General features: G+C 36.0%; 1 protein-coding gene across 13 annotated transcripts in view; it reads left to right on the top strand.

Moving 5' to 3' along the window:
- DLG2 (discs large MAGUK scaffold protein 2) overlaps positions 1-13,127 on the top strand; it is a 2,208,086-nt gene that overhangs the window by 750,962 nt on the left and 1,443,997 nt on the right. Inside the window, exon 1 of one of the 13 annotated variants that reach the window (XM_027578643.2) lies at positions 10,772-11,104. The exons of 11 other annotated variants lie outside the window; for them this stretch is intronic. In XM_027578643.2, coding sequence (XP_027434444.1) covers positions 11,063-11,104 — 42 coding nt within the window. In that variant the 5' untranslated portion in view covers positions 10,772-11,062. Of the gene's footprint in view, positions 1-10,771; positions 11,105-13,127 lie in introns of those variants that run through there. One more of the 13 variants, XM_027578644.2, reaches the window with a different exon arrangement.

Genomic DNA, 13,127 nt, shown 5'->3' on the forward strand with positions numbered 1-13,127 from the left:
AAGATGTAAATTGCAGTGTCAAAAATTGTAGCATGCGTGTCGGGGGGTTTGAAGTAAGCAGGTAGAGTTTTTGTATGCAATCAAAGTTAAATTGTAATCAGCTTATAATAGCCTACTCTAACTATAGGATGTTCTGTTAAGTTTCATGATAACCTAAAGACAAAATCCTGTAGTAAATACAGAAAAGATAAAGAAAAAATAAAGCTAACCACTTCAGAAAAAATCAACAAATCACAAAGGAAAACAGCAAAAAAGGAAAAGAAGGACTATAAAACAGTCAGAAAACAGCTAACAAAATAGCAACTGTAAGTCCTTAACCTATCAACAATTAATTTAAATGTAAGTGGATTAAATTCTAAAATCAAAAGATATAGAGTGGCTGAATGAACCAAAAAGAAAGAAAGAAAATACTCAAGTATATGCTGCCTACAAGAGACTTACATCACTTTTACACACATAGGCTCAATGTGAATAAAAATAGATAAAGATATTCCATGGAAGTGGAAACCCCAAGAAAGCAGAAGTAGCTATGCTTTATCAGACAAAGTAGACTTTGAGTCAAAAACGATAATAAGAGGGTGCCTGGGTGGCTCAGTCATTAAGCATCTGCCTTCAGCTCAGATCATGATCCCAGAGTCCTGGGATGAGTCCCACATCGGGCTCCCTGCTCAGCGGGAAGCCTGCTTCCTCTCCCACTCCCCCTGCTTGTGTTCACTCTCTTGCTGTCGAAAAATAAAATCTTTAAAAGAAAAAACGATAATAAGAGGGGCACCTGGGTGGCTCAGTTGGTTATGCATCTACCTTCGGCTCAGGTCATGGTCCCAGGGTTCTGGGATTGAGCCCCATGTCGTGCTCTCTGCTCAATAAGAGCCTGCTTCTCCCTCTCCCTGCTGCTCCCTCTGCTTGTACTCTCTCTGTGTCAAATAAAAAAATAAAATCTTTAAAAAAAAACGATAATAAGAGACAAAGAGCATTATTATATAATAATAAAGGGATCAATTCATCAAGAGGTTATAACAATTGTAAATATGTAGGCACATAACATTGGGGCACATAAATATATAAAGTAAATATTAACAGATCTGAAAAGGAAAATAACCAGCAATGCAATATAGTGGTGGACTTCATTACCTCCCTTTCAACAATGAATTGATTATGCAGACATAAAATCAATAAGGAAACATTGGCCTTGAATTATACTTTAGACAAAATGTACCTAACAGATATATACAGAACATTTTATCCAACAGCAGCAGAATGTACATTTTTCTCTAGCATGCATAGAGTATTCTCCAGGACAGATCATATATTAGGCCACAAAACAAGTCTTAACAAATTTAAGAAAATTGAAACCATATCAAAAATCTTTTCCAACCATAGTGGTATGAAACTGGAAATCAAAACAGGTAGGAAATGGTAAAATTCACAAATATGTGGAAATTAAACATCAACTCCAAAACAACCAAAAAGTCTAAGAATAAATCAAAATAAAAAAAATGTGTATTGTGAAACAAATGAAGATAGAAACACGGAAACACAAAATACCAAAAATGGGATACAACAAATGACATTTCAGGAAGGATGTTTACAGCAATAAATGCCTACAGTAAGAAAAAAAGAAGGATCTCAAATAAATAACCTAATTTTGCACCTTAAGTAACTAGAAAAAGAAGAACAAACTAAGCCTAAAGTTATCAGAAGGAAAGAAATAATGAGAGCAGAAATAAAACAAATAGAGACTAGAAAAACAAGAGAAAAGATCAACAAAACTAAGAGCTGGTTTTTTTTAAAAAGATAAACAAAATAGACAAATCTTTAGATAGTGTAACTAAGGAAAAAAGAGAGAAGACTCAAATAATTAAAGTCAGCGGTGAAATAGGAGACTTTACAACTAATACCACAGAAATACAAAAGATCATGAGACTATTCTGAACAATTATACACAAAAAAGTTGGATAACCTAGAAAAAATGGGTAAATTTCTAGAAACATACAACCTACTAAGACTAAATCATGCAGAAATAGAAAATCTGAACAGACCAAAAACAAGTTAAGGAAATTGAATCAGTAATTCGAAATACCCCAACAGAGAAAAGTCTGGAAACAGATAATATCTCTGGTGAATTCTACCAAATGTTTAAAGAGGAATTATATCAATCCTTCTCAACTCTTCCAGAAAATTGAAGAGGAAGGAACACTTCCAAACTCATTTTATGTTAGTATTACCCTGACACCTAAGTCAGACAAGGAGACTACAAGAAAAGAAAATTATATGTCAATATCCCTAATGAACACAGATGCAAAAAGTCTCACAAAATGCTAGCAAACAGAATTCAACAGTACCTTAAAAGGTCATGCACCATGATCAAGTGGAACTTATCCTGGAGATGCAAAGATGTTTAGTATGCACAAATCTAAATGTGGTACACCACAGTAATGGAATGAAAGATAAAACAAATGAATGGAGAGATAACCCATGTTCATGGATTGGAAAAAATTAATATTGGGTGGAGGAATGAGTGAAATAGATAAAAGATTAAGAGTATACTTATTGGGATGAGCACTGAGTAATGTATAGAATTGTTGAATCATTATATCATACACCTGAAACAAATATAACACTGTATGTTAGTTATGCATCAATTATATATATATATATTATATAATTATTCTAATAGATGCAGAAAAAGCATTTGGCAAATTTCAACATTCATGGTAAAAACTCCCAACTAATTAGGTATAGAAGGAGTGTGACTCAACATAATAAAGGTCAAATATGACAAGCCCACAGCTGACATCATATTCAGTGGTGAAAAACTGAAAGTTTTTCTCTAAGATCAGGTACAAGACAAGCATGCCCATTCTGACCACTTCTAATCAACATAGTACTAGAAGTCCTAGCATACATAATTAGGCAAGAAAATAAATAAAGGCATCTAATCAGAAAGGAAGAGTTAAAATACCTCTTTTTGCAGATGAATTGATCTTAGAGAATCCTAAAGATTTCACCGAAAAACTGTTAAATCTAATCAATGAATTCAGTGAAGTTGCAGGATACAAAATCAATACACAGGAATCAGCAGCATTTCAATACACTAACAAATACATGAAAAAGAAATTTAGAAAACACCTATTAACAATTGCATCAAAAACAATAACATACTTAGAAATAAATTTAAACAAGGAGGTGAAAGCTCTGTACACTGAAAGTTACAAATATTGGTGAAAGAAATTCATACTTACACAAGTAAGTGGAAAGATAGTCCATGTTCATGGATTGGAAGACTTCATATTGTTAAAATGTTCATACAACTTAAAGGGATGTACTGATTCAATCAATCTGAATCAAAATTCCAATGACATTTTTTACAGGAATAGAAACAATACAAAACAATCCTAATACTCACTTTGGCACCACAAAAGACCCTGAATACCCAAAGCAATCTTGAGCAAAAAGAACAAAGCTAGAGGCATCACATTTCTTTTTTTTTAATTTTATTATGTTATGTTAGTCACCATACATTATATCATTAGTTTTTGATGTAGTGTTCCATGATTCATTATTTGCGTATAACACCCAGTGCTCCCTTCAGTACATTTCTTGATTTCAAATAATATTGCAAAGCTCTAATAATCAAAACAATATCATACTGGCATAAAACCAGAAATAGACCAATGGAACATAACAGAGGGGCCCAGAAATAAAGTCTTGCATATATGGCCAACTAATCTTTGACAAAAGCACCAAGAACACAATGGAGAACGGATAGTCTGTTCAATAAATAGTGTTGGGAAAACTGAAATCCACATGAAAAAGAATGAAATTGAACTCTTTCACAGCATACATAAAAATCAACTCAAAATATATTACATACTTAAATATAAGACCTGAAGTTATAAAACTCCTAGAAGAAAATATAGGGGAAAAAAGCTCCTTGTATTCTCACTAGATTCAAAGGGATGATGACAGTATCTTCAAGGTTGATGTGAAGATCAGGAATTAAATGGGATCTATTTCTACTTTGTGAACCCAAGCAAGATACCCCTAAGCATACACAAGCAGTACGTGTGCCAGAGGGTATTTGAAGCCATGGGATCAACAGAGCACAGTCTTCTTAGCTTATTAAATCTCGTGGTCAGTAAGTAATATAAAACATTACTTTATAACAAATACAGAGATATTGTCAACTTGAATTTAGCATTTATGTGATTTTTAAAGATAACAAATTAGACATTAAAGAATTCCATTTTGTTCCTGTCCTTCAAGGGTAATAAATGCATTCCCTTCTGCTTCGGGGGATACTTTGGTGGAAAATCTTGACAACTTCTGACATGCTTTGTAATTTTTAAATTAAAATTTAAAATATTATCTCAGAAAAACTATAAGGAAGATACGAGGAATTCCAATGATATGAAATCAGTTCAGAGGTTATAATGAGATAACCAAATTTCCAGAGAATCCCCTTCAGGGCTGATTGGGAATCCTAGGGAAGTCCAAGGTTTACAAACCTGTACAGGGAATCTTCTAGATATTTAGAAGTTAGTCAAGAGTAATGATAACATCTTTTTATATTTCTCCTTTCCTCTGTCATTTCAGCCTTTTTTACACTAAAAACTACCACTTACATTTACTATGTACCAGGTACTAGGTCAAGCAGTTTGCCCACCTTATTTATTTTAGTCATTACAACGTCCCTGTGAAGTAGGTTTATTTATTTTACAGAGGAATACTCTGGAATCAGAGAGAGGTTATGTAACTTGCCCAAGGTCACACCCCTGGTAAGTGGCGGAAAAGGAATTTAAAGCCAAGATGTTGTGGGTTTTTTGTTTGTTTGTTTGTTTTGGTTTGGTTTGGTTTTTTACTCCAATGTCTAAGAGCTTTTAGAGTTTCTAAGAGGAAAAGGTTTACATTCTAAGGTGTTAGTCAGATGGCCCCCTTGCTCAACTGGCCTCTATCTCAGGCTTGAGCCTCCACTCCAGAATGATCTCACATACACCTGCAGTCATTTTCTCTTTATTTTCTATATTATTTCCCCTCTAAGGCTAATTCTTCTATCTATACTCTGGAGTCTATCTCTTCCTGCTTTTGTGGGAGCCTTAGCTATCAGTTTCCTCTCTTCCTTCAGAGCAATGGTTTTCAAACCTTAGCTTACATGAAAATCACATGCGGCGCTTGCTTACAGAGATTCTTGAACCACAAGCCTAGAGTTTCTGCTTGGTAGGTCTGGGGTATGACCTGAAATTTTGCTTTCTTTTTTTTTTAAATTTTATTATGTTATGTTAATCACCATACATTACATCATTAGTTTTTGATGTAGTGTTCCATGATTCATTGTTTGCATATAACACCCAGTGCTCCATGCCGAATGTGCCCTTCTTAATACCCATCACCAGGCTAACCCATCCCCCACCCCCTCCCCTCTAGAACCCTCAGTTTGTTTCTCAGAGTCCGTAGTGTCTCATCGTTCGTCTCCCCCTCCAATTTCCCCCCTTTCATTTCTCCCTTCCTACTATCTTCTTTTTTTTCTTTTTAACATATAATGTATTATTTGTTTCAGAGGTACAGGCCTGTGATTCAACAGTCTTACACAATTCACAGCCCTTCTCAGCTTATGCTGATGCTGCTAATGAAGGATCACACTTTGAGAACCACTGCTCGACTCTAGAGTAGGGATGGGCAAACTACAAGCTAAAGAATGTTTTTACATTTTTAAATGTTTGAAAAATATCAAAAGAAGAACAATATTTCCTGACATGTGAACATTATATGAAATTCAGATTTTAATGTTTACTAATAAAGTTTTATTGGAACACATTATATAATGTCTATGGCTGTTCTCACTACAACATCAAAGTTGTAGTTGTAATAGAATTAGTAGTTGTAACAATGACTGTAAGTCTTGCAAGTATAAAATATTCACTATCTGATCCTTTACAGAATCAGCAGCTGACTCTGCTTTAAGTAATTCTCAATCCTACCTGCACATTACAATCACCTGAGGAGCTTTATAAAATCCTGATGCCTTGGTTCCATCTCCAGATATTCAGATTTAAATGGTCTGGAATACAACCTAGTGGATCCTGAACATTTAAACATATCTTATCTGTCCTAATTAAATAAAACCAAAAGCAAGCAAACCTACCAAAGTTACTCTGCCTTTACGAAAGAACTAGATAGTACAACCTCCTTATTTTATAATTAAGGAGAATTTTGTCCAGGTATATGAATTATTTGTCCATATTAACAGACATTGTTGCTGTCATTATTATTAGCAAGTTATAATTGCAAATTGCTTTAATATTAAAAAAATTTAGAAAAACTAGGTTGTAGCCAAAAAGTGTTATATGCTTGTCTTAGTCCATTTGGGCTGCTATAACAAAATACTATAAATTGAGTGGCTTGTAAACAATAGAAATTTATTTCTCATAGTTCTGGAGGCTGTAAGTTCAAGATCAGGGTGCCCACAGATTTGGCGTCTGGTGAGAGTCTGCTTCCTGGTTCATAGATGTCTGCCTTTTCATTGTGTCCTTATATGGTGGAAGGGGCAAGGGAGCTGCCTGGGGCTTCTTTTATAAGGACACTAATCCCATTCATGAGGACCAAACTATCTTCCAAAGGCCTCACCTCCAAATACCACTACATTGGGGATTAATTTTCAACATGGGGATTTTGGGAGAACACAAACATTCAGTCTACAGCAATGTTCATTGTTAAAAAAAAAAGAGAGAGAGAGAGAGAGAGAAATACAAACTATATGTAGATGTCAGGTTCTAAATTCAGTGCTTAAGGTAAAAATTGGCTAAAATCAAGTTTACTTGATAGCGCTTTTTAAATTAAGAAACAAAGTAGTTGGCTTCTTTTAAAGGCCATGCTTTAAGAACAATATATTACACACTAGAATTACATGCATTCTAGGGAGATGTCCACACTACAGGAGGTACTCAGGAGCTAACACCATTTAGGAATCAGTACATTTCTATCCCTGTGTCATGATTCTCTCTAACCTGTGCTCATTTTTGCAATAATAGGCAGAACCCCTCATGGGTCCCTTCCTGTGTCTTTATTTCTCTCATTTACTGAGAGAGGATATTGGATAAATAGTTCATTGTGGGTGAGGCCACTGTAGTATATAGAAGATATAAAAGGAAAAACGAAAGGTAATGTCTGATTTCCCTTTCTAAGCCTAGCCCCAATTCCCAATGATCAACACTGTCAAAATTTTATGCACATGCGGGCGCAAGCACAGGCGCGCGCACGCATATGTGCACGCACACACCCACACCACAATTATATATAAATATACATACAAATATAGGCTCATACTATACAAACTCTTTAGCAACCTTACTTTTTATATTTAACATTGTAACTTGAACATCTTTTGATATAAGAATATGTATATGTACCTTATATTTTTCTAATCATTGTATAGTATTCTGTGGTATAAACTGTAATTTTACAAATAAGTCTTGCATTAATGGATATTTATAATATATCTGTATATAAGTGTGTGTCTGTGTGTGTGTGTGTCTATCTCTATATATCTACATCTATCTGGGATTAATTCCTGGGAATTGAAGTTGAATCAATACATCAAAGAGAATGTGCCTTTTAAAATATTTGATAGAGGGGCGCCTGAGTGGCTCAGTCCTTAAGCGTCTGCCTTCGGCTCAGGTCATGATCCCAGGGTCCTGGATGGAGCCCTGCATCGGGCTCCCTGCTCTGCGGGAAGCCTGCTTCTCCCTCCCCCACTCCCCCTGCTTGTGTTCCTGCTCTCGCGTCTCTCTCTGTCAAATAAATAAATAAAATCTTTAAAATAAATAAAATATTTGATAGATTTGATACCTTTCACAAAATTTTCACCATTAGTTCTTGACATACCAATTTTAAAAATCTTTTCTAATTTTTATGCTTTTCCCTAAAATGAAGGAGGTGAAGCTTTTTAAATGTGTTTTGTGGTCTTTTTGTGAATTACCACTTTATGTTTACCTATTTTTTTAATTCAGATTCATATTTTTTCTTAATGACTTATGAAAATGCTTTGTATTTTAAGGAAATATTCCATTGAATATGTTGTATTGTTTTCCCATTTTGTCATTTTTCATTGTATGTAATTTAGTTAAGCATAAATTTTATATTTTTATATATTCACAGTTGTTTATTTTTCTTCTATGTCTTCAGGTTTCTCCACTCTGCAATTATATAAAACCAAAACCAAATCTGTTTTCTTCTAATATGTTTATGATTTCAATTTTTATACTTAAATTTTTGATCCATCCACACTATTATGATGATGGGATTCATCTTGAATCTTCTCAATGACACTATGAATTAAGTATGATCCCCATTTTAGACATCTCTGTTTTATAAATGGTAAAAGGATCTGATATGGAAGGAATTTTCCAGGACTCCTGGTTCATGAGGATTGGAACCTAAATTTACTATGCTGTCTCATAAATAATAGCCAGTTATTGTTTCCTCCTACAATAGCAAATGTTATTCTTTCAGCAGGTACATTGCCCTGTTGAATGCTCTGCCTAAAAATAGGAAATAATTTTTAGTGGGACGTTGTCATTGTAGTTAGTGCTTTTCCTTTATCTGTAAAATGAGAATAATAAGTCAGCTATCCTACTACAGTTAGGAAATTTAAGCAGCAAATCTACAGGTATGGCCCAGGTCCAGTCCGTACTGGGATACTGTGGGATGGGTAAGCATAGGTGGGAGTTTTAAGCAGATATGCAAATGTAAGAGCCTTTCTTTAGAATGTACATACGTTAGCCCTGTATCTGAAGTCCTGTCAGAAGCCCTCCCTGATTGCCTCAGCAGGGAAACCTTCCTGTGCTTTTTTTACCTGTAACTTCATTTTTGCTTAATCCTTCCCTATGAACTGTTCTGAGATTTGTAACATTTCCCAGCTCTTTTCTGTCTCTCCTGGGCCATCCAAATACCCTGGGGTCTATTAAAATAATAATTTTTTTTTGTAGAAAGCTATAAATTTGATTTTCCCCCACAATTCCTATTAAAAAAAAGAAAACTAACATTACTTATTGACAAGTTGAAAAAATGTTTTTAAGAATCTTCTGAACCCCTCCCCCATGGAGAAATGCATTTTAAATTATATGTTTTCCGTAGCATTGAGTTGCTATGTTTGGGTCTGTTTATCCAGAAGTGCTGCAGGAAACGTGACCTGCCATGACCTCAGGAGAGGAAAGTGTTATGAACTGAAATGTTTGGTTTTGCACTTAAAGCCATGATAAAAGTTGTGGAATGACGAGTGTTGGGCCTCCATGTTGATGTTTGAATGTCCTGGAAGTCACTGGTTGTGTTGCAAGTGCTTACAATTTGTAATTACCTAGACTCATATGACAGACGGAACTAGGAATCAAATTAAGGAGCTGCCTTCTCTTACGATGCTAGAGAATCTCCAGCTTAAGACAAGATTGCCTTTTTCCCTTCCTAAAAAAAGGCACAAACAATGACAGCCCAAAATAGCTATTTAGTCAGAACTGACGACACTTTCTGAATGCTTGTCATTAAGAGAGAAATAGAAAATCCTGATTTTCTTCTTCCTTTAATTTCTCTCCCATAAATACCTTGCTCCTCCTGAAGCTGCCTCACCTCATTGCCCAGGAGAAATGCCCAGTGGCTCTGACAGTGCCTCAGCACCACTGCAGGGTCCAGAGGGGAGGGGCCTCATGCAAAACATATTAAAGAAAAATCCTAAAAGTCACTGCAGCTTTTTCTAGTGAGTTATGCTGATCTTCCCTGTTGCTGTAAGCTGATGGGGGAACGTCGTGGCAAAGACAGAACCACTCTTTTTCCTCCCACTATTTTTGCTGCAGTGAGAACTGTTCATTTCTGCTTCCATTTCGCCAGATAGCTTCAGAATTCTAGCTGAGAATTAGGGCTTTCTAAGGCTGGAAATAAGAGTTTAGAACCTTAAATTGGACTTTGTCCTTTTGGCTCAGTAAAAATTGAGTTAATTTGCAGCATCCGGTGACTGACTGGAATGACAACAGACAGTAAGATCTGACGATGTTTTTGAATTAAGTTTTTTTTTTTTTCCCCTTATGGATTCATGGGGGCAGAAGCTTTTATTTTTCTCTCTTGCTCTTTCCCTTACAGAGCCAGCTGAATTTGTTATATTCAGCAGCAGTAGCTACTGAATCTACGGTTATATTATCCCCTGGAATCTTCTATCTTCATTTCAATCCCATCCTCTATTATTGATTGTAATTTACCAATAAAGCTTAGTTTTGGAAAGAAAAAATAGATGCAGTGTTTTGTTAGCAAGCCTAGCAACTTTAGATATCCCTGGAAGATGTAACAGATATTATAGGACAGGGAAGTAAGAGAAGGCGGTATTTCTCAGGCATGTAACCACAGATCACCCTAGGGGAACACAGCTTACATTTTAGGGGACTTGAGGAGACAGTGATCCTTTTGGTCTTGGTCCTATTCCACACGAAAAAGCAGAATGAGATGTGTTTGCAGTGATTTGTAGTATTTGCCAAACAGGGTGCTGCATCAGAATAGCCTGGAATCTAGTGCAGAGCCCATATTAAACCTCCAAAGGGAAAGGGGTTTCCTCTTCATTTAGAGTCTGCCGGGTATAGTCCCATTGTAAAGTATCTAATAGGATAATACCAGGGCTCTCCAGAAATATAAGTAACTCATTGGTTAAATTTCATTCTTCACCTTTCCCCCCCCTCCTTCCTGAGTGAGCTCATTCCCCCCTCCCGTTTTTTTTTTTTTTTTTAAACGCTGTGATTTAAAATGCTAGAAGGAAAGCAACTGAAGTCTTAACTTTCAGATGCTGAATTCTCAGCTAATTGAAATTACTGGGCACAATGCTATATATAGCCAATGAAGAGATTTTGAGCTCTCACTCAGTGCCTTCAAGACATGTCGTTTTGTAGTCAGAGAAAACAGAGATCAATGCATTTTCAAACTGACAGAGGGAACGGATGCTCCTTAGTAGCACATGCCCAGGATCGTGTGTGTGGGGCTTGCGCTGTGCTGAGAAGCTGAATACCGGTCCATATGCTCCTTATTTACTGCAATGTTCTTTGCATGTTACTGTGCACTCCGGACTAACGTGAAGGTAAGAGGAGGCGAGCCGGCAACTGGGCACAATATACATGTTAAACCAGCTGCAGAAAATGTCTACCTTGTGTAGCTTCAGGACTTTTCCGATTGCTGGCTGAGCAGGCAGAATATTACAGGTGGTTGCAAGGGCTTTGTTTTATTGTTGCCGGAACAGCCTCGCTGGGGGAGCATGTTGGAACGCTGCTGTGAAGTGACCTTCAGGTTTAACTATTTGTAATTCAGGTGCACGCTCACACTTGGGGGGTGGAATTGGGGGAGGAAAAGATGACAATTATTTAGGTAGGCCAGAACCAAGAAATCAGAGAAGGTAAAAACTATACAGCATGCTTTAGATTAAGATTTAAAGTCTTTCTTTTAAAAAGTGCTGCGAGCTGCCTGTGCTCCTGCAGCTTAATTGATTAAGAGTTGGGGATTAAATGTAGTGGCTATAATGGCATTAGAATGTGATCTGTGGGATAGCTGACCATCCTGTTCATATAAACAAATTATCATCATTGGAAGTTGGTGATATTGATTGTACAAATCCTCAGCTCTGGGTGGGCTGGTTGCTTAGGCTGCGTGGGCGCCGCTGGCCCAGTGTTGTCACCCCGCTGACATTCACTTGCTGTAGCTAATGAGCCTCCAAAGTTGAGCCTAAGTTTGGGAGATTTACCCCTTGTCGGGAAGGAGGGCGTTATTGTTGGAGAGGTTTTCTGACACTGTTCATTCAGCACGGAGCCAGACAGGCAGGCCAGCTGTGGAATACCAGTTGCATAATTCAAGTGAATTACATCCTCTTTTAGCTTTTTGAACTTGTGTATCTTATTGAAGGGAGTCCAAAAGGAAAGTGATTGCCTTTCAGGAAAAAAAAAAAAAAATAAAGGCAGTTAAGACTTAATACCTAAAATAGGAATCTTAAAAAAAAAAAGTCAATGTAAAGTGTTTCCCCCTTTTATTTTACTGGGGGAGTATTTTCATGTGTCTGGGCACTAAAGTTTTGTTTTCTGTGTTTACAAGTTTTATTAAAGAGCTTCCTGCTGCTCACTCTTTTGTAAGCCTTTTTGTTTTCTATTTGAATTTCAAACAGGTAGTATTTATATTTTGATGACCAATTCTTTTACAACTACAGCCTGGCAGCATTCTCTGGGTCATTTTGCAGAGTCCTACAGAATTTACTTTTTACTACTTTTAAGATTAACTTCAGCAATCAATTTTTCCCCATATGTTTGATGGATATAGTAAATGAGATGAAAAGAGATATTTAAAAACCTAGAGTGTGCCCCAATGTCAGCTTGGATTTCTCCATCACCAACTCCTATTCCTATTATGGGGTATGGCATGCATTGTTCTGTAAGCTCAATGAATTGTAAATGTTTTCCCTCCTCATTTTTTTTGAAGGAGAAAAGTGTTGTATTTTTTTTCAGAGAAATATTCATACATATTTTTGATTAAGAGATAACAATTGTTTTTGATAGTCCATTGTCATATTTCAGAAGTGCAGGAAAACCTGAGTCCAAAGTTCCTTTGATATGGGTTTTGGGAAATCCATTTTTTTTAAACTCTTGACTACTATCAGTGTGGTCTTTATGGGTTGAGCTGTAATTTTTTCTCACCTAAACTCATAAGCAAGGGAATGAAAAGACTTTTACCAACAGTATCTTAATTCAGATGACTTTTGGATAATAAATTCTTAGTACTTTGGCTAGTCTGTACTGAGATACAAAAGACTCAATAGCAGCTCAGAACATGCACATTGCCACATACAACACATACAATCTTGCTTTAAGTTGTTTAACTTCAATTTTACATATGCTTAAGTCCTTTCAATAATTAGTTCTTGCACTTTCTTGCATCATTTTCTTTTAGGGTTATCTTTTCCTTCTGAGATAACAAGTTTTGTAAAAGAATTTACATTTCACTAGTGGTCTGATATTCCATCAAGTTGGCATACTGAAGTCTTATCTGATAATTTTATTTTTAATTTTTGTTTTATGTCTTATTACATTTTAAAGTATTTGATTTTATTTCTATTGGGCCTA

Source organism: Zalophus californianus, chromosome 11 (assembly GCF_009762305.2).
Source record: "Zalophus californianus isolate mZalCal1 chromosome 11, mZalCal1.pri.v2, whole genome shotgun sequence".
Taxonomy (NCBI): domain Eukaryota; kingdom Metazoa; phylum Chordata; class Mammalia; order Carnivora; family Otariidae; genus Zalophus; species Zalophus californianus.